General features: G+C 51.0%; 1 protein-coding gene across 3 annotated transcripts in view; it reads right to left on the bottom strand.

Moving 5' to 3' along the window:
• Positions 1-21,875, bottom strand: part of cgna (cingulin a) — a 141,354-nt gene that overhangs the window by 104,225 nt on the left and 15,254 nt on the right. Inside the window, exons 1-2 of one of the 3 annotated variants that reach the window (XM_085978659.1) lie at positions 12,756-13,228; positions 3,659-5,061 (exon numbers count right to left, since the gene is read on the bottom strand). In XM_085978659.1, coding sequence (XP_085834785.1) covers positions 3,659-5,026 — 1,368 coding nt within the window. In that variant the 5' untranslated portion in view covers positions 5,027-5,061; positions 12,756-13,228. Of the gene's footprint in view, positions 1-3,658; positions 5,062-5,618; positions 6,029-12,755; positions 13,229-21,875 lie in introns of those variants that run through there. The other 2 variants (XM_085978656.1, XM_085978658.1) reach the window with 2 other exon arrangements.

Genomic DNA, 21,875 nt, shown 5'->3' with positions numbered 1-21,875 from the left:
GCTGTATGCCTCAGAGACATGGACCATGTACAGCAGGCACCTCAAAGCACTGGAGAGGTACCACCAATGCTGCCTCCGCAAGATCCTGCAAATCCATTGGCAGGATAGGCGCACCAACGTCAGTGTTCTTGCTCATGCCAACATCCCCAGCATTGAAGCTCTGACCACGCTCGATCAGCTCCGATGGACGGGTCACATTGTCCGCATGCCCGATATGAGACTCCCAAAACAAGCGCTCTACTCGGAGCTCCGGCACGGCAAGGGCGCCCCAGGTGGGCAGAGGAAACGCTTCAAGGACACCCTCAAAGCCTCCTTGAAAAAGTGTAACATCCCCCACTGACACCTGGGAATCCCTGGCCCAAGACCGCACAAAGTGGAGGAGAAGCATCCGGGAAGGCGCCGAACACCTCGAGTCTCTTCGCCGAGAGCAAGCGGAAGCCAAGCGCAGGCAACGCAAGGAGCGCACGTCAACCCAAGCACCCCACCCACCCGCCCCTTCAACCACTGTCTGCCCCACCTGTGACAGAGACTGTAGGTCCCGCATTGGACTCATCAGCCACCTGAGAACTCATTTTTAATGTGGAAGCAAGTCATCCTCAGTTCCGAGGGACTGCCTAAGAAGAAGGAGGAGGAATGCTGCTGTCCAATTGAAGCAACGTGACATGTGAAAGGGCAACAAAGCTGACTGGGACGTCTGACCTCAAGCGACATGGTCAAAGTTAGAATGAAGGGAGCAAATAAAGAGTAAAACATTAACTTTATGAAGACAACTGTACAGCGATGGGTTAAACGCCAACAAAAACCAGGCTGGAAAGTTGTAACCAAATTGCAGATTATGCACTAGTAGTACTTAATAATACGCCCTGGGAAGAGCGGGCCTTTTGTGGCCCTGTATAAGTGCCAGCTCAGTGGGTAGCACCTTCGCCTCCAAGTCAGAAGGTTGTGGGTTCGAGTCCTGCCCCAGAGACTTGAGCACAAAAATCTAGGCTGACACTCCCACTGTCGGAGGTACCGTCTTTCGGACATGCTAAACCTAAACCCCTTCTGCCCTCTCATGGCACTGTTATCGAAGAGGAGCAGGGGGGAGTTCTCCCCGGTGTCCTGGGGCCAATATTTATCACTCAACCAACATCACAAACACAGATTATCCTGTCATTATCTCATTGCTCTTAGTGGGAGCTCTTAAGGCTAAGGGGATCAAGGGATATGGGGAGAAAGCAGGGACAGGGTACTGAATTTGGATGATCAGCCATGATCGCATTGAATGGCGGAGCAGGCTTGAGGGGCCGAATGGCCTACTCCTGCTCCTATCTTCTATGTTTCTATGAGCTTGCTGTGCGCAACTTGGCTGCTGCGTTTCCCACATTACAACAGTGACCACACTTGAAGAGTACTTCGTTGGCTGTAAAGGTTGTGAAAAGCGTTATATAAATGCAAGTCTTTCTTTGTAGTGGCTAGTGGAACGACCTCTACAACAAAAGAAGCCAGGAGAATGTTATTAGGAATGACGGTTATCCATTAACTTGTTAAATAAAGGCACTGGTCTAAAATTTTCTTTTTTTAAAAATTCATTCATGGGATGCGGGCGTCGCTGGCAAGGCCGGCATTTATTGCCCAGCCCCTAACTGCCCCTTGAGAAGGTGGTGGTGAGCCGCCTTCTTGAGCCACTGCAGTCCCGTGTGGTGAAGGTGCTCCCACAGCGCTGTTGGGGAGGGAGTTCCAGGATTTTGACCCAGCGACGATGAAGGAACGGCCAATATATTTCCAAGTCAGGATGGTGTGTGACTTGGAGGGGAACTTGGAGGTGGTGGTGTTCCCACGCGCCTGCTGCCCTTGTCCTTCTAGGGGGAAGAGGTCGCGGGTTTGGGAGGTGCTGCCGAAGAAGCCTTGGCGAGTTGCTGCAGTGCATCTTGTAGACGGTCCACACTGCAGCCACGGTACGCTGGTGGTGGAGGGAGTGAATGTTTAAGGTGGCGGATGGGGGGGGGGGTGACAAAATGCTTTGTCAACGTCCCTCTCAACCCCCGTGGGGAAATGCACGGCCTCCGCTTGGCAACTCCAAGTGGCAGGACTGAAAACAGGATGCGTGTGTGGGGGGGTGGGGGGGGGGCGAAATCGCAGGCACAGACCTGTGTCCCGTTAGTGCACAGCATAACGTGTTGCAGGTTCTCCAGAGCGGTCCTCGGACAGGATAGCGGTGGTATTCAGCATCAGTGCTAGAAACAGCCAGCTGTTCACAATATATATTAATGATCTGGACGAGGGAATTGGATGTAATATCTCCAAATTTGCAGATGACACAAAGCTGGGTGGGAGGGTAAGCTGTGAAGAGGATGTCGTGAAACTCCAGTACGATTTGGACAGGTTGGGTGATTGGGCAGAAACATGGCAAATGCACTATAATGTGGATCAATGTGAGGTTATCCACTTTGGTGGCAAAAACAGGAAGGCAGATTATTATTTGAATGGCAATAGATTGGGAGAAGGGGAAGTGCAACGAGACCTGGGTGTCCTTGTGCACCAGTCGCTGAAGGTAAGCATGCAGGTGCAGCAGGCGGTTAAGGCGGCAAATGGTATGTTGGCCTTCGTAGTGAGAGGGTTCGAGTACAGGAACAAGGATGTCTTGCTGCAGTTGTACAGGGCCTTGGTGAGACCGCACCTTGAGTATTGTGTGCAGTTTTGGTCACCTTATCTGAGGAAGGATGTTCTTGTCATGGAGGGAGTCCAGCGAAGATTCACCAGACTGATACCTGGGATGGCAGGAATGACGTATGAGGAGAAATTGTGTCGATTGGGCTTATACTCACTGGAGTTTAGAAGATTGAGAGGGGATCTCATCGAAACCTATAAAATTCTGTCAGGTCTGGACAGACTAGATGCAGGAAGGATGTTCCCAATGGCGGGGGAGTCCAGAACTAGGGGTCACAGTCTAAGGATAAGGGGTAAGCCATTTAGGACTGAGATGAGGAGGAATTTCTTCACCCAGAGAGTGGTGAACCTGTGGAATTCTCTGCCGCAGAGGGCGGTGGAGGCCAGTTCATTAAATATATTCAAAAAAGAGTTGGATATATTTCTTAAGGCTAAAGGGATCAAGGGATATGGGGAGAAGGCAGGGACAGGTACTGAATTTGGATGATCAGCCATGACCTCATTGAATGGCGGAGCAGGCTCGAGGGGCCGAATGGCCTACTCCTGCTCCTATCTTCTATGTTTCTATCACTGTGAATGCATTGAAATAAGTAGCAATGGTGTCTGTCCCTGGGTGCACATGTTCTCCACAATATGGTAGCATATGGTTCAAAGGACTGGGATTCACAAGTATAAAGTGTTCATGCCTCCTGTAAACAGGGTTCAATTCCCTTCTTGGTAACATGATCAACACAGACGTAAGAAAACTACTAGGTACTTGGTCTAAGCGTTAAACAAAGCTTTAATCAACTGTTTTACAACATGGAGGTCTAGCTGTGTCCTTCACTAGTTCCTGTTAAAGAATGTCCTGCGCAAGCTGGGCCCGTGCCCGAGTATTTATACTCTCCCTGGACAGCGCCACCCGCAGGCCGCCCAGTATTATTTCATAAGTCTTTCTTTCATGAATGACTGATTCATGTCAAACACTCTATTCCCAAACCTAAATCTGGCGATCAGTAGAGTATTTTACCTGGATGGCTCGTTCGGTGAAGACCGCAGCCTTTTGACTCCGCTCCACCACCGGCTCCATTTCCGTTTGGTTCTGGTTCCATTTTCTGGGGAGGCTGGACGCACTGAAAGTAGGAAGGCGCTCCGGTTCCTTGGCAGGTCTGCTCGGAAACCCGGCGGCGTACCCGTTACCTGCGCCGCAGGGTTGAGACGCGGGCTGGGCCCGAGAGAAAGATTCCTTCGCAACCGCCGAAGGCTTGACTTCGGGGGTCCAGCCAGACGGGGTGTCCTTCCCGACGTCCATTTTGTCGCTGGAGCGGAAGGGCTTTTGGCTGGCGGCCGCCTCAAACGCCCCGTCGGGCCCGGCTTCTCTCCCCGATTCCGGCCTGTCGCGCGGATGACGGGGCGCCCTGTTGTCGAGGCTCTGCGACCGCCTCTGGTCGTCGGCCGAAATCCGATTGCGCCTCGCCGTCCTGCCTCTCGGTTGCCTGCCTTGCCCGTCAAATTTGCTGATTAGGGTGTCCACAGAAGAAAGGGGCTTGGTGTCTATAGCGTTGAGGTCGTTAGACTGCAATGAAACGTCGGTGACGGACAAGGCTTTGGCAACTGGTTTGGAATTGGACAGAACGGCGTTAGACCGAGGTTTGTCCAGGTGCTTGGAATGAGAGTACCCCAGGCTTGTCCCTCTGGCACTGCTGGCTGATCGGTCACTGCTCGTTGAGGTAGCCGGGCTTTGGGTCCGACGGTCTGCCCTTTCCTGGGGCAGAAATTGGTAGCTCCGGCCAGATTCGCTGGAAACCGGCACTTCGTCGAGGCTGAGCAGCGATCCCTGAGAGCGAGACTTCCTCAGCTGCTCCTCGCGGTGCGCGGACCTGCGACGAGGCAGCGACGTGTGGCCCTCGTCGCTCCCGTGCGGGCCGGCGCTTTTGACATGCTGCGCGCGTTTCTTTGAGTCGTAAATCTTCACGTAATGCTTGGATCCCGTTTCCTCGTCGGAGGTACTGTACTGGGAGTCGCTGTGAGCACGCTGCGGGATCGAGGCGGCGTCTCCGTAAGGGTTCTCGGGCACGTCGAACTCGGCTGCTTTGGCGCTCGGCATTCTCTGCGGCGGAGCGCTGTCCTTTTCGGGGATACTGCCTTTAAGGTAATCAGCTCTAGCTGGTGCTCCCGGCGCCGCTGGCACTCCATCGCTGTTATTCAACACCACAAACGGCTGGCCAGAAATCCCCTGGACTCTGACCACAACCCCATAGGACCCAGACTTGGCCACATTCTTCTTGGCTTTCTTGGGCTTGTGGGTGTCCTGGAGGTCGTTTATGAATCGGATTTGGACCCCGTAGTCCAAAGGGGCCTGCTTGTCCGCTGCGTTTTGCTCGACGTGCTCCTCCATTTGCAGTCTTTGTATATTCAGGCTCGCAGTTGCTTCTGAAACAAAACAAGGCAGTTAATAGCGTGGTTAGCGCAACAGAAATACAGACATGTCCAATCGACACTATCCAGGACAAAGCAGCCCGCTTGATCGGCACCCCATCCACCACCTTAAACATTCACTCCCTCCACCACCGGCGCACCGTGGCTGCAGTGTGTACCATCTACAAGATGCACTGCAGCAACTCGCCAAGGCTTCTTCGGCAGCACCTCCCAGACCCGCCACCTCTTCCACCTAGAAGGACAAGGGCAGCAGGCGCATGGGAACACCACCACCTCCAAGTTCCCCTCCGAGTCACACACACCATCCTGACTTGGAGATATATCGGGGCCGTTCCTTCATCGTCACTGGGTCAAAATCCTGGAACTCCCTCCCTAACAGCGCTGTGGGAGCACCTTCACCACACGGGACTGCAGCGGCTCACCACCACCTTCTCAAGGGCGATTAATGCTGGCCTTGCCAGCGACGCCCAGATCCCGGGAACGAATATAAAAAACCAAGCACAGAATTCCAAGTATTTCTAGCTATTTCCATTATAGAAACATACAATTACCGTTGTTAAAATAGGTCTGTGGAATACTTCAATGCCAATTTTCAAGTCTTCTACCAACATATAAAAAGGTAAGTTACTCTGCGATGAAGACAATGCTGCCATTCCCCTCAGAATACAAGTACTGCCTGAGAATGTCTGACTGAATGGGGTGTTGACTGAATGATGTAGGCTCTTACACCATACAGGCTAGGCGGTCAGAGCACTGCCAAATCCTGCCCTCACCCAACGTCCGTAGTTTCCACCAGGATATCAATCTAACTCGGGCTTACTGAAGCAGTACAGTACAGACAGCGAACTCGACGCAGGTTCAGTGCCGCGCAGTTTCGCCAGCTGAGCGCACACAAACTTCTAAACGTGTGCTCGCATCGAAATTACAGCCTCACTTAATCAACTGGCGGGTAAGGAGTGGAAAAGATAGTGAGTTAAACTTTGTACAGTACCCGACCAATTAATCATTAACCTGCTGTGAAACGCCAAGGACCGCAAGTGACTTATTTACGAACCTTTGCACCATTGGTGCCCGGCGTAAGGTTTCTACGGTCCTCTGCCGCCAACAGTTTGGTGGTTTGTGGGGAAGCAACTAGAGCCTGCCATTAGGGGTAGAGCACGAGAGACAGAGAGGCAGAGAGAGAGAGAGACAGAGAGAGAAAGAGAGACAGTGAGAGAGAGAGACAGAGAGAGACATAGAGAAAGAGAGAGAGATAGAGAGAGAGACATAGAGAGAGAGAGAGAGAGAGAGAGAGACATAGAGAGAGACAGAGAGAGAGAGAGAGACATAGAGAGAGACATAGAGAGAGACAGAGAGAGAGACAGAGAGAGAGACAGAGAGAGAGAGAGAGACAGAAAGAGAGAGAGACAGAGACAGAGGGAGAGAGAGACAGAGGGAGAGAGAGACAGAGGGAGAGAGAGACAGAGGGAGAGAGAGAGACAGAGGGAGAGAGAGAGAGAGCCCGACCCTGTTCAACATATACGTAAATGAATTAGCAGACATGCTGGAGCAAAGCGAGTCACCAGGTCTCCGTCTCCTGGATGGAGAAGTGAAGTCCCTGTTCTATGCGGACGACCTGGTTCTGCTGTCTCCCACAGAACAGGGATTACAGCAACAACTAGACCTACTCGACAAATACTGCCAAAATTGGGCTCTAACAGTAAATCTAAAGAAAACCAACATCATGATTTTTCAAAAAAGACCCAGATGTCAGGAAAACAAATACCAGTTTACCCTCAGTGATACCACTATAGGACACACTATGAGCTACACCTACCTTGGTCTAACTATTACAGCATCAGGGAGCTTCAGCATAGCAGTGAATGCACTAAAAGAAAAAGCCCGAAGAGCCCTATATGCAATAAAAAGAAAATTCTACAACATCCAAATCCCAATCAAAATCTGGCTCAAAATATTTGACAGCATAATCCTGCCCATTGCACTGTACGGTAGTGAAGTATGGGGCCCGCTAAATCACCAAAGCTACACTAAATGGGAAAAACACACAATAGAAGCCCTACATGCAGAATTCTGCCGAAGCATCCTTCGCACCCAAAGAAAAACGCCAACAAATGCATGCAGAGCCGAACTAGGCAGATACCCACTGATAATAAACATCCAAAAACGAGCACTAAACTTCCTAAATCACCTCAAATCTAGCTCCCCAGACACCCTTCATTTCAAAGCCTTTCAGACCCAAGAGCTAAACCCAGAAAAGAGTCCCCTGAGTCAGCTGCTACTGAAACTAAGTAGTCAGCCGGACCCTGACCAGCCCCAGACCAACACAGCCGTCCAAACACCAATCCGAGTGAACCAAATCATTAAACAATGCAAAGAAACCTACCTGGAACATTGGAACAAAATAACCGAAAGCCAAAGCAGATTAGAATGTTACCGGGCCCTAAAAAGAGATTATAAACTGGCAGACTACCTCACGACCATCAGAGACACAAAACAGAGACAGACCCTCACCAGGTACAGACTAAGCGACCACCAACTGGAAATTGAAAAAGGCAGATACAAGAAATCCTGGCAGCCTAGAGAGAATAGAATATGCGATCAATGTCTGGCCGGCGAGGTTGAAACAGAAATGCATTTCCTCCTAAAATGCGAAAAATTCAACACATCAAGAAACATATTATTCAACAAGCTAAGCCAAACAACCCCAGATTTCAAGGAATTGGATGACCTGTCAAAATTGAGATTAGTCCTAGGAGAAGGAGACAGACCATACCTTGGGGCCAAATATGTAACAACATGTCACAACCTGAGGACTGTTTAAAATTAATATTGAACGTACCAAATGAAGTACAAAGACTGTTTAAAATTAATATTGTTTAAAAGTAATATTGTATGTACCCAACAAATGTCAAATCGATTGACACCTACAGAATGTTGGAAAACTGTACCTTTTTGCTATGTAAGCTTTGGCAATATGGTTCTCTGTAAACTTTCATGCCAATAAAGCATTTGAATTGGAATTGGAATTGGAGAGGGAGAGAGAGAGAGAGAGAGAGAGAGAGGGAGAGAGAGAGGGAGAGAGAGACAGAGAGAGAGAGGCAGAGAGAGAGACAGAGAGAGAGAGACCGAGAGAGAGACCGAGAGAGAGGCCGAGAGAGAGACAGGGAGACAGAGAGAGAGACAGAGAGACAGAGCGAGAGAGACAGAGAGAGAGACAGACAGAGAGAGAGAGAGACAGAGAGAGAGAGAGACAGAGAGAGAGAGACAGAGAGAGAGAGAGAGAGACAGAGAGAGAGAGAGAGACAGAGAGAGAGACAGACAGAGAGAGAGAGACAGAGAGAGAGAGACAGAGAGAGAGAGAGACAGACAGAGAGAGAGAGAGACAGAGAGAGAGAGAGACAGAGAGAGAGAGAGACAGACAACATGGGTAAGGGAGCATCTATGGATGTTATCTATACGTACTTCCAGAAGGCATGCGATAAGGTTCCACACAAGAGAGGATTAGCAAAGAATGAGTGGGCCAAACTATGGCAAATGGAAATTAATGTGAATAAATGAGAGGTCAGCCTCTGGACCCAAGAAAGACAAGAAACCTTCTCTTCAACTGTACATTTCTCGACTGCTCGCCATTGCCTTCCTGCACGAGCACTATGGTAACCAAGTGCGGGATACTATTTTTTAAAATTCTTTTATCACCTCATATCATTCTCCACTCCTGAAGACATCAACTCCCGTAATAACTGAGGATTCTATGGGGGTCAGTCACTCAATTCAATTCAATTCAAATCGCTTTATTGGCATGACAAGGTACATCTTATGTTGCCAAAGCATCGAAAAACATTCATGGTTGAACACAAAAATACAGATCTATCCATACAGTGTATAAACAGATATATCCCTGAGTGTATAAATATACATTCATATAATTTGTATATACTCTTTTCTTATATTTAGTGGTTGTCCCTCTGTTTATGGCAAGCTGTAACATAGTGTGCCGCTAAGGTTACACAATTTCTCTCTTCCCCTAGTAGGTATGGGAGTTTTTGGTCGTCATTCAAATTTCTGAATTCCGGGCATATTTTTGTGAATTTTGGGTAGAAATTCTCCCTTATGCCCTGATATTTTCTACAAGCTGTGAGGAAGTGCATCTCTGTCTCCACCACTCCCTGACTGCAGTGAGAGCATATCCTGTCCTCTCTTGGTAGCCGGGTCTGCCTGTGTCTACCTTTTTCGATCGCCAGGCTATGTTCACTAAGTCTGTACATTGTCAAGGTTTTTCTCAGTTTGCTATCCTTTACCATGGTCAGGTAATCAGCCATGTTGTATTGCCTGTTTAGGGCCAAGTAGCAATTTCTCCCAAATGGCTGGAGACTGGATTACGACCATCATTTTACGGGGAATTGTGTGGAAAGTTAATGGTGGGAAACACATGAAGGAAAACACGAAGGAAAACTCATTAATGACACATTTTTACACAAGACAACGCATCACTCTCTCACACTCAGTGTCAGTAGGTAGCACACTCGCCTCTGAGTCAGAAGGTCGTGGGTTCAAGTCCCAACTCCATGGGACTTGAGCACATAAAGCTAGGCTGACACTCCTAGTGCAGTACTGAGGGAGCGCCGCACTGTCGGAGGGACGGTACTGAGGGAGCGCCGCACCGTCGGAGGGGCGGTACTGAGGGAGCTCCGCACCGTCGGAGGGGCGGTACTGAGGGAGCGCCGCACCGTCGGAGGGGCGGTACTGAGGGAGCGCCGCACCGTCGGAGGGGCGGTACTGAGGGAGCGCCGCACCGTCGGAGGGGCGGTACTGAGGGAGCGCCGCACCGTCGGAGGGGCGGTACTGAGGGAGCGCCGCACTGTCGGAGGGGCGGTACTGAGGGAGCGCCGCACTGTCGGAGGGGCGGTACTGAGGGCGCGCCGCACTGTCGGAGGGGCGGTAGTGAGGGCGCGCCGCACTGTCGGAGGGGCGGTACTGAGGGCGCGCCGCACTGTCGGAGGGGCGGTACTGAGGGAGCGCCGCACTGTCGGAGGGGCGGTACTGAGGGAGCGCCGCACTGTCAGAGGAGCCGTCTTTCGGATGAGACATTAAACCGAGGCCCCATCTGCCCTCTCAGGTGGACGTAAAAGATCCCACGGCCACTATTGGAAGAAGAGCAGGGGGAGTTCTCCCCGGTGTCCTGGGGCCAATATTTATCCCTCAACCAACATCACTAAAACAGATGATCCGGTCATTATCACATTGCGGTTTGTGGGAGCTTGCTGTTCGCAAATTGGCTGCCGCGTTTCCCACATTACAACAGTGACCACACTTCAAATAGTACTTTAGCAAAATACTGCGGATGCTGGAAATCTGAAATAACAACAGAAAACGCGGGAAATACTCAGCAGACCAGGCAACATCGGTGGAGAGAGAAACAGAGTTAACGTTTCAGGTCGAACGTTTACTTCTCCTGCCTTCCATCCTATCACAGACCTTCCCTTTTGTTCTTTCATCCCCTCCCCCATTTCCCAGCCCCTAAACCTGCTTGTAAATCTGCTCCATTTCCTGCTTTTTTTCCTCAGTCCTGACGAAGGGTCATCGACCTGAAACGTTGATTCTGTTTCTCTCTCCGCGGATGTTGCCCCGGCCTGCGGAGTTTTTCCAGCGTTTTCTGTTGTCATTTCAAATAGTACTTCATTGGCTGTAAAGCACTTTGAGACGGCCGGTGGTCGTGAAAGGCGCTATACAAATGCAACACACACACACACACACTCGAAATCTGGGGCGAGAACTCTTCGCTTATTGTTCTAACTCGGAGCACACGTGGAAATCAAATCGGGGATTCTCTGGTCGGTACGGCTCACCGACGCACTGCTTTACCAACTGAGCCTTCGTGGAGCTCGCAGCGCACCTTTCATTCACACGTGGCATTTTGCTTGGGAGCGACGATCCGCTTTCAACAAAAAAATCAGTAAAGGACAACTTTCGCCGCCAGCTGGTTGGGAGCAATGCAACATCTGGCAGCATTTCACAGGATGGGAAAACCGGTCCAGATAAAACACCACAAGGTAAATTCAATGCATCCAAGCCCTGCAAGCAAGAGGCTTCGCTCCTTCAACGGGCTGCCCAAGTTGACGCAAAGATTGCGTCAAAAATTTAAATCCACCGTGAGCTCAGCAGTAACTACGACCGTGAGAATTTTTTTAAATAACCTTTTAAACTGTTTGTTTAACCTTGAGAGCTACAGACAGATTCAGTCCTCGTTTGCCACCCTATGATATTCATTAAGATAAACCATTTCTCTGGATGCACACAAACAGAAGATAATGGGAACGCCGAGAGTGGCCTTTCAAGAGTTAAATTCCATTTAAAAACTCTCTGCAAAGATGGCAGCAAATCCAGACCACAAGTCTTGGGTTATATGCACTGCTGATGGCTTCAGCCATTTTAAGCAAAGCCAATACTGACTGATCTGCCTTCCCAATTATCCTTTGGGGGAAGACGGTCTCGCGTTTTTTTTTTGGACCTCTTCGGGCGGGAGCATTCGAAGGCGCAAGGAAGTCTGCCTGGAACACTGTCGGTTCAAGTTACTTCAGCCCCTCGCATCCCAGTCCTTTCGCAAGTGTTCACATCACATCTCACCACTCGAAAGCCTCCAGACACCAGGAAATAAAAGCCGGGTCCGAAGGTTTACTCGGCGCCAGTAATGATTTTTTTCTCTCGTCTTCAGACTGGGCAAGGACACCAACACCTACTGAAGTAAATGGAGTCACTCTGGGACTGCCCACCCCCCCCACCCCCAATAACATGCCTTGTACTCCATTGGCTGTGAAGCCTTTTGGGATGTCCGGAAGTTGTGAAAGGCTCTGTATAAATGTAAGTCCTTTCTTTTTCCTTCACTGCCGTGGCCAAGAATGGAAGTGGAGATGGCAAACATCAATCTCAATGAAGGTATAATAATTAATACTGTGAAAGGCTGTGTTCTTTGTAAAAGTAAAGAGAGTCTTGCATTTCTCCAGCACCTTTCACGACCACCGGACGTCCCAAAGCCCTTTACAGCCAATGAAGTACTTTTTTTCTATTCAAGTGTTGTAATGTGGGAAACGCGGCAGCCAATTTGCGCACAGCAAGCTCCCACAAACCGCAATGTGACGATGACCAGATCATCTGTTTTTTTTAAGTGATTTTAGTTAAGGGATAAATATTGGCCCCAGGACTCCCACCCCCACTGCTCTTCTTCCGAATATTGCCCGCAGAATCTCTAACGCCCACCAGAGAGGGCAGACGGGGCCTCACTTTAACGCCTCGTCCGACAGTGCAGCGTTCCCACAGTGCTGCACTGGGAGCGTCAGCCTAGATGTTTGCGCTCAAGTCTCTTGAGTGGGGACTTGGAACCCACAACTTTCTGACTCAGAGGCGAGAGTGCTGCTCACTGAACCACGAGTGACAAAAGTGCTGGGGAGGGAGGTTGCATGCAGTGAGGGGAAGCGATTCGAAGGAAGCTGACTGAATGCTGAGCGGAATCATGAAAAGTGCAGATTGGACGGTGGGGGGGGGGGGGGTGAGGTCATCAATATGAAGCCGCAGAGTGAGAGGGAAGGACAGAGCCCAAGGGATCCTGAGTTACACGGGAAAGATGGGGAGAGAGAGAGATAACGGTTAAAGGCTACAGAACAGAAGAAACAAGATAGCCATCGTGAACATACCTCCTTTGACAGCCCACTTTGTTCATCTGTGACCAGCAGATGATTCATTCACCGTGTTCCACTCGATCTTCTGTCCCGACCCTTGTAATCTTCAACCCCCATTCTTATACACCATTTTACAACAAGCAGGAGTTAATCACCACAGCATGAAGTGCTTTTGTTGGCCAGTTTATTCCACATGACTACTACTGTAATCCTGGCAGTAGGGGGAATAAAAAAGTAAAATTCTTCCACGTTGCACTGTGTTGTTCCTGTTACTTAGTGCATCGGTGTCAGTACACAGTGCTAGTGGGAAATCAGTGTTGCTTCGTGTATTAGTATCAATGCACCATAGGAGGAAATATATATGTGAATGCCCTTCAACATTGTGCAGTATTTTTTTATATGATACACAGTCGTCCCAATTTTTCCCCACCACCAGTAATAGAACTGTAACCCTATTATACAATTTACATATTTTAATACTGCCATCAACAGGTCATCGTGTCAGCCGTAGCTCAGTGGGTAGCACCCGTGCCTCTGAGTCAGAAGGTCGTGGGTTCACAGTCCCACTCCAGAGACTCGAGCACAAAGATCTAGACTGACACTCCCAGGGCAGTGCAGAGGGAGCGCCGCACTGTCGGAGGGGCGGTACTGAGGGAGCGCCGCACTGTCGGAGGGGCGGTACTGAGGGAGCGCCGCACTGTCGGGGGGCAGTACTGAGGGAGCGCCGCACTGTCGGGGGGTCGGTACTGAGGGAGCGCCGCACTGTCGGAGGGGCGGTACTGAGGGAGCGCCGCACTGTCGGAGGGGCGGTACTGAGGGAGCACCGCACTGTCGGAGGGGCGGTACTGAGGGAGCGCCGCACTGTCGGAGGGGCGGTACTGAGGGAGCGCCGCACTGTCGGAGGGGCGGTACTGAGGGAGCGCCGCACTGTCGGAGGGGCGGTACTGAGGGAGCGCCGCACTGTCGGAGGGGCGGTACTGAGGGAGCGCCGCACTGTCGGAGGGGCGGTACTGAGGGAGCGCCGCACTGTCGGAGGGGCGGTACTGAGGGAGCGCCGCACTGTCGGAGGGGCGGTACTGAGGGAGCGCCGCACTGTCGGAGGGGCGGTACTGAGGGAGCGCCGCACTGTCGGAGGGGCGGTACTGAGGGAGCGCCGCACTGTCGGAGGGGCGGTACTGAGGGAGCGCCGCACTGTCGGAGGGGCGGTACTGAGGGAGCGCCGCACTGTCGGAGGGGCGGTACTGAGGGAGCGCCGCACTGTCGGAGGGGCGGTACTGAGGGAGCGCCGCACTGTCGGAGGGGCGGTACTGAGGGAGCGCCGCACTGTCGGAGGGGCGGTACTGAGGGAGCGCCGCACTGTCGGAGGTGCCGCCTTTCGGATGAGACGTTAAACTGAGGCCCCCCGTCTGCCCTCTTGGGTAGGCGTAAACGATCCCACGGCCACTATTTGGAAGAATAGCAGAGGGAATCCTTCCCAGTGTCCTGTGCCAATATTTATCTTGGGCTGACAAGTGGCAAGTAACATTCGCACCACACAAGTGCCAGGCAATGACCATCTCCAACAAGCGAGACTCTAACCATCTCCCCATGACATTCAATGGCATTACCATCGCTGAATCCCCCACTATCAACATCCTGGGGGTTACCATTGATCAGAAACTGAACTGGACCAGCCATATAAATACTGTGGCTACAAGAGCAGGTCAGAGGCTGGGTATTCTGCGGCGAGTGTCTCACCTCCTGACTCCCCAAAGCCTTTCCACCATCTACAAGGCACAAGTCAGGAGTGTGATGGAATACTCTCCACTTGCCTGGATGAGTGCAGCTCCAACAACACTCAAGAAGCTCAACGCCTTCCAGGACAAAGCAGCCCGCTTGATTGGCACCCCATCCACCACCTTCAACATTCACTCCCTCCACCACCGGCACACCGTGGCTGCAGTGTGGACCATCTACAAGATGGACTGCAGCAACTCGCCAAAGCTCCTTCAACAGCACCTTCCAAACCCGCGACCTCTACCACTTAGAAGGACAAGGGCAGCAGACGCATGGGAACATCACCACCTACAAGTTCCCCTCCAAGCCACACACCATCCTGACTTGGACCTGTATCGCCGTTCCTTCACTGTCGCTGGGCCAAAATCCTGGAACTCCCTTCCTAACAGCACTGTGGGTGTACCTACACCATATGGACTGCAGCGGTTCAAGAAGGTGGCTCACCACCATCTTCTCGAGGGCAATTAGGGATGGGCACTAAATGCTGGCCTTGCCAGCCAGCGACGCCCACATCCCATCAATGAATTAAAAAAAAATCACTAAAACAGATAATCTGCTCATTATCACATTGCTGTTTGTGGGAGCTTGCTGTGCGCAAATTGGCTGCCGTGTTTCCTACATTACAACAGTGACCACACTTCAAAAAAAGTACTTCATTGGCTGTAAAGCGCTTTGGGACGTCCAGTTGTCGTGAAAGGCGCTGGAGAAATGTGAGTCTGTCTATTCTTCTTTAACATAAGAGCCCAAGGCTCACCATGAGCATGGCCAAGGGCCGAGTGAAAACATAGCCAAAAAGATTTTGAAGGTAAAATGATTTAGAAAAGGAACCCCCGAGGGCAGGACACAGACAGACAAAGGCTCTGCCGACAAGTGAGGAATGCAGAGGGGGGCGGGGGGGGGGGGGGGGGGAGGCGCAGACGCACAAGAGGCCACAGGCTGGAACGTAGACATGCAAGAGGTTGCAGTGGCAGAGTGGAGCAAGGCCTCGGAGGGACTCGTAAAGTGAAAACGAGGGTTTTGAATTGGCTCCCTGTCCACTAGCGCCTCCATTTAAAAATTCTTAATCTCGTGTTCAAATCCCCCCCGCCCCCCCCCCCCCCCCCTCGGCCTCACCCCCCCTCCCCATCTCGGTGACCACATCCAGCCCTCCAACTCTGCGTTCCTCAAACTCTGGCCTCTTGTGCAACCCCCCCCACTTCCTTTGCCCCACCACAGCCGTGCCTTCAGGCATCTAGGGCACCCCCGCCGAGCTCTGGAAGTCCCTCACCACTTTTAAAACGCTACTTCAAACCTACCTCCCCGACCGAGCGTTCCGTCACCTATCCTCGTGTCTCCTTCTTTCACTGGGTGTCAATTATTGCCCGATAAGGCTGCTGCGAACGTGGGACGTTTCACTACCTTGAAGGCGCTGAATGAATGCAAATTGTTCTTGTGTGTTCATTAGGGAGCAGAGAGCTAATAAAGGACACCAGCTCAGAATGCTCGCTCCAGATAACACAAGCTTGGAAAGACAAAAACTGTTAATTGTACGGCTGAATGTTACTTAAAGTTCAAGTGGACATGGTTTTCCAATGCCGACCTTACTAGAAATCCTTGGTCAATAACCAGGGGGGGGCAGAGATTGAAAGTAATTGGGAGAAGGATTAGAGGGGAGTTGAGGAGGACTTTTCTCACCCAGAGGGTGGTGGGGGTCTGGAACTTACTGCCTGAAAGGGTGGTCGAGGCAGAAACCCTCACCGCATTTAAAAAGTACTTGGATATACACTGGAAGTGCCGTAACCTCCAGGGCTACGGACCAAGAGCTGGAAAGTGGGATTAGGGTGGCTGGCTCTTTGTCGGCCGGCACGGACACGATGGGCCGAATGGCCTCCTTCTGTGCCGTTAATTATGATTCTATGAATACTTTCGTTTTGCTTGAGGCTGGTTAATTTAGCACACCCATCCTCCTTCGAAAATCATTCGTCAGCCGTGGCTCAGTGGGTAGCACGCTCTCTCTCTCTCTCCTCCGAGTCAGGAGGTTGTGGGTTCCAGTCCCCACTCCACAGACTTGAGAACAAAAATCCAGGCTGACACGCCCAGTGCCAGTACTGAGGGAGTGCCGCACTGTCGGAGGGGCGGTACTGAGGGAGCGCCGCACTGTCGGAGGGGCGGTACTGAGGGAGCGCCGCACGGTCAGAGGGGCGGTACTGAGGGGGCGCCGCACTGTCGGAGGGGCGGTACTGAGGGAGCGCCGCACTGTCGGAGGGGCAGTACTGAGGGAGCGCCGCACTGTCGGAGGGGCGTTACTGAGGGAGCGCTGCACTGTCGGAGGGGCAGTACTGAGGGAGCGCCGCACTGTCGGAGGGGCGGTACTGAGGGAGCGCCGCACTGTCGGAGGGGCAGTACTGAGGGAGCGCCGCACCGTCGGAGGGGCGGTACTGAGGGATTGCCGCACTGTCGGAGGGGCAGTACTGAGGGAGCGCTGCACTGTCAGAGGTGCCATCTTTCGGATGAGCCGTTAAACCAAGGCCCCGTCTGCTCTCTCGGGTGGATGTAAAAGATCCCACGGCCACTATTTCGAAGAAGAGCAGGGGGGAGTTCTCCCCGGTGTCCTGGAGCCAATATTTATCCCTCAACCAACATCTTTAAAGCAGATGATCTGCTCATGATCACCTTGCTGTTTGTGGGAGCTTGCTGTGCGCAAATTGGCTGCCGCGTTTCCTACATTACAACAGTGAGCACACTTCAAAACAAAAGTACTTCATTGGCTGTGAAGCGCTTTGGGACGTCCGGCGATTTTGAAAGGCGCGGTTAGAAATGCGAGCCTTTCGCTTTTTATGATTCATATTCACAATTTGGAATTTTTGTGCAGTTTCCAAAGTGGTTCCATCAATCTCTAAAAACAAAGCGCTGCCTGCAATTTCACCGTTTACCTTCAAGGACAAAACAGAAAGCCCTGCTGTCATTTTCATTTAGACCGACGAGGATTATTGTTTTAAAATGCAGATCTGAGAACCGCCTCTAGTACCTTGTACTGTACCAAGGAAAATCAGAAAAGAACTTTTGTCCTTCACAGTACAATACACTTAACTTGCAATGCCTAAAACAGTTAAAGTGAAAAAAAATAGCTCGACAACTTATGAAAAAAAAGCCAGTAAATCAAACCACTATAACTCCCACCTCATCCCCTCAATTCTCTGGGGTTACAAAGGGGAAATTCACATCATTATAAATATCTGATGCAAATCTCCTGCTATGTCAACTATAAAATCAAAAAAAAAATCAATGCTCATATTCGATGTGAAATCTAATAACAGTTGCAATCCTCCATACAAATCTTGAAGCAGATTATTCAGTTAGAGATCACCCTGATCAAAGCTGCAACCGACAAAAAACAGGACTGCAGTGCTTTTCGCCGATTCCCCACCCGGCCCACCCCCCCCCACAATCCTTGTCCTCCGAAGGTACCGACTCTTACTGGGGTGGTTACCGTTCCACGGGATCGGACCGCCCTCCCGGATTTTACACGCACAGTTCTGGAGAGCGAATGCCAGCGCACGCAGGTGGGCATCGCAGCCCACCCCTCGCTCTCATTCACTTTTCAGTGACCGCCTTGGGCTCGCAACCAGGAACAGGAACCCACTGTCGATTGATCCTCTTCCTAGCCCAAGGGGTGCTGAAGCCAATTGCAGCACTGCATTTAATGCCCTAGCTAACGCAACAACTTGCATTTATATAGCACCTTTAACGCATCACAGCAGCGATTATCAAACAAAATCGGACACCGAGCCACATAAGGAGATAATACGGAGAGGTGATCAAAAGCTTGGTCAAAGAGGTCCGCTTTACGGAGCGTCTCAAAAGAGTAAAGAGAGGCGGAGAGGTTTCGGGAGGGAATTCCAGAGCTCCGGGCCCAGGCAGCTGAAGGCACGGCCGCCAATGGCGGAGCGATGGAAATCGGGGGATGCACAAGAGGCCAGAATTGGAGGAAGGCAGAGATCTCGGAGGGTTGCGGGGCGGGAGGAGGTTACGGAGATAGGGAGAGGGGCAAGGGCCATGGAGGGATTTGAAAACAAGGGTGAGAATTTTAAAAACTGAGGCGTTGCTCAACCGGGAGCCAATGTAGGTCAGCGAGCACAGGGGGTGATGGGTGAACGGGACTCGGTGCGAGTTAGGACACGGGGCAGTCAGCACAGGGGGGGTGATGGGTGAACGGGACTGGGTGTGAGTTAGGACACGGGGCAGTGAGCACAGGGGGTGATGGGTGAACGGGACTGGGTGTGAGTTAGGACACGGGGCAGTGAGCACAGGGTGTGATGGGTGAACGGGACTGGGTGTGAGTTAGGACACGGGGCAGTGAGCACAGGGTGTGATGGGTGAACGGGACTGGGTGTGAGTTAGGACACGGGGCAGTGAGCACAGGGGATGATGGGTGAACGGGACTGGGTGTGAGTTAGGACACGGGGCAGTGAGCACAGGGTGTGATGGGTGAACGGGACTGGGTGTGAGTTAGGACACGGGGCAGTGAGCACAGGGTGTGATGGGTGAACGGGACTGGGCGTGAGTTAGGACACGGGGCAGTGAGCACAAGGGCTGATGGGTGAACGGGACTGGGTGCGAGTTAGGACACGGGGCAGTGAGCACAGGGGGTGATGGGTGAACGGGACTCGGTGCGAGTTAGGACACGGGGCAGTGAGCACAGGGGGTGATGGGTGAACGGGACTCGGTGTGAGTTAGGACACGGGGCAGTGAGCACAGGGGGCGATGGGTGAACGGGACTCGGTGTGTGAGTTAGGACACGGGGCAGTGAGCACAGGGGGTGATGGGTGAACGGGACTGGGTGTGAGTTAGGACACGGGGCAGCGAGCACAGGGGGGTGATGGGTGAACGGGACTCGGTGCGAGTTAGGACACGGGGCAGTGAGCACAGGGGTGATGGGCGAACGGGACTCGGTGCGAGTTAGGACACTGGGGCAGTGAGCACAGGGGGTGATGGGTGAACGGGACTTGGTGCGAGTTAGGACACTGGGGCAGTGAGCACAGGGGGTGATGGGTGAACGGGACTCGGTGCTGTATTGATTTCTTTGTGGGATCAATGACGAGACGTTTATGAAAGAGAATGTCTTTTCATCTAAAGCTTGTTCAACTCTTTTAACAGCATTTACAGGAGACATCATGCTAGTGATGCATTTAGAACGAAACTGAAACTAAACTAAACTGCCTTGCTTGTCTTGGTCACATGACCTCTGCTGGTCAGGCATAAGTAATCAATACCTGCAAACATGCTGGTAAGGCATCATAATCAAACAGGCAAATAACATCACTATTTGCTGATATCATTACATCTCCTTTTCTTAAAACAAAAGTATTTTACTTTTAACTAACAACATGTTTTCTTTGTATTAATCTGCATTTTAACTGTAACACTTAATGAACTTACATTATCATTATCATGATCAAGGTTTTTTAACCTTGCTTTGTGTGTTCACATGAAATATGTAAATACACTAGAACTTGAAGAAAGAATAAGATAACATTACTTCCTTCGATAACAATAGTCCTTAAATTTGCTCAATGAGTCTCTCAGGAGGCTTCACGTGTCTTGAGGATTTTCTGATTGATTGTCCTTGAATCGGAGTTGTTGCCTCAGATGATTGGTTCTCAGCTGTGTGATCAGGTTGTTCAACAGTATCAGTCTCTTGACCTGCTGTGGCTGGTCCCATGAGAAGATCTCGACGATTTCTTCTCAGAACAGCACCCTCATCTGTCTGAATGGTGTATGATCTTGGTTGAACTTCACTCAGGACAGTTCCCTTCTGAGTCCATGTGTTTGTTTTGTCTTTCAACCTTACTTGGTCACCAGTGTGGAGTTCAGGTAGGTTTTGTGTTCCTCTGTCATAGTAGTACTTTTGCTTTTCTTTCTGTTGTTCTTTGAACTTCCTCACTTTCTCCCCCTCTTTTGTTTTCAGGAGGTTCTCCGGGATGGGTAGGTTTGACCTTAGCCGACGTCCCATAAGGAGTTGGGCTGGTGACTTACCACACTCGAGCGGCGTTGTGCGGTATACAAGCATGCTTTGGTAGAAGTCAGTTCCACTGTCTTTTGCCTTGTACATCAGTCTTTTCACTGTCTGGACCGATTTTTCAACTAGTCCATTGGACTGTGGCTAGTGAGGACTTGACGTTGTGTGGACAAAGTTCCACTCTTTGGCAAAGTGTCGGAAACTTGCATTGTAAAACTGAGGTCCGTTGTCTGTGAAGACCTCGCTTGCCATGCCATGTCTGGAGAATATGGCTTTCATACATGTTATCACAGCATCTGCAGTGGTGGTGTGCAGTCTACAAACCTCTGGATACAGGGAGTAATAGTCTGTGACTGCAAGATAGTCCTTCCCTTGACATACGAATAGGTCAGCGCCTACCTTCTGGTAAGGTCTGTCTGGTGCTGGGTGTGGCTTTAGTGGTTCTACCGGATTGCTTGCTCGATATTTCAGGCATATTGTGCAGTTTGACACCTCATTTGTCACATCTTGGTTGATTCGTGGCCAGTACATCACCTCTCGTGCTCTTTTCTTACACTTTTCGATTCCCAGATGTCCTCCATGGATCCTTTTTAGCATCTCTTTTCTCAGACTCTTTGGGATAACTATTTTACTTCCTTTGTAGATGATGTCTTCGACCACTGATAGTTCTGCCCTGCAGTTCCAGTGCTCTGCCATGTCAGGTGAGCAGTCTTGCTTCATGTTGGGCCATCCATCCAAGATGCTTTTCCTCAGTCGTCTCATTGTTTCATCTTTGTTTGTCTCAGTCTTTATGAGCTCCATTTTTGCATCTGCTATGGGCAGTGCACTTGTGATCATGTCCACGTAGGCGTTCACTTTTTCATCCATTTTGGTGTTTGCGGGCTCACTTGGGTCTACAGCTCTGGACAACGTGTCTGCTGTATACATCAGCTTACCCAGTGTGTACGCAACATTCAGTGTATAGCGTTGCAGCCTGATCATCATTCTTTGTATTCTAAGCGGACAGCTATTTAGTGGCTTTTGGAACAATGCAATCAAGGGCTTATGGTCAGTCTCTACACTGATTGCTTGTCCTGCCACAAACTGGTGAAATCTTTCACAGGCGTATGTGATGCTGAGCAGCTCCTTTTCTATTTGAGCATATCGCGTCTCCGCGTCTGTCATTGAGCGCGATGCATATGCAATAGGTTGCCAGTAGTCATATTTTTGCAGAAGAACAGCACCGAGCCCACTCTGTGATGCATCTGATGATATCTTGATGTGTCTCGCTGGGTCATAAAACCTCAGAACTGGTTCCTCTGTGAGCAGTTTCTTTAGATCGCTCCATGACTTCTCATGCTCATGATTCCATTCCCATTCTA

The sequence above is a fragment of the Somniosus microcephalus genome, unplaced genomic scaffold (genome assembly GCF_052327205.1).
Source record: "Somniosus microcephalus isolate GS21.2 unplaced genomic scaffold, FLI_Smic_1.0 unresolved_chr7, whole genome shotgun sequence".
In the NCBI taxonomy this organism is placed as follows: Eukaryota; Metazoa; Chordata; class Chondrichthyes; order Squaliformes; family Somniosidae; genus Somniosus; species Somniosus microcephalus.
This window is presented reverse-complemented; position numbering and strand designations above follow the sequence as displayed.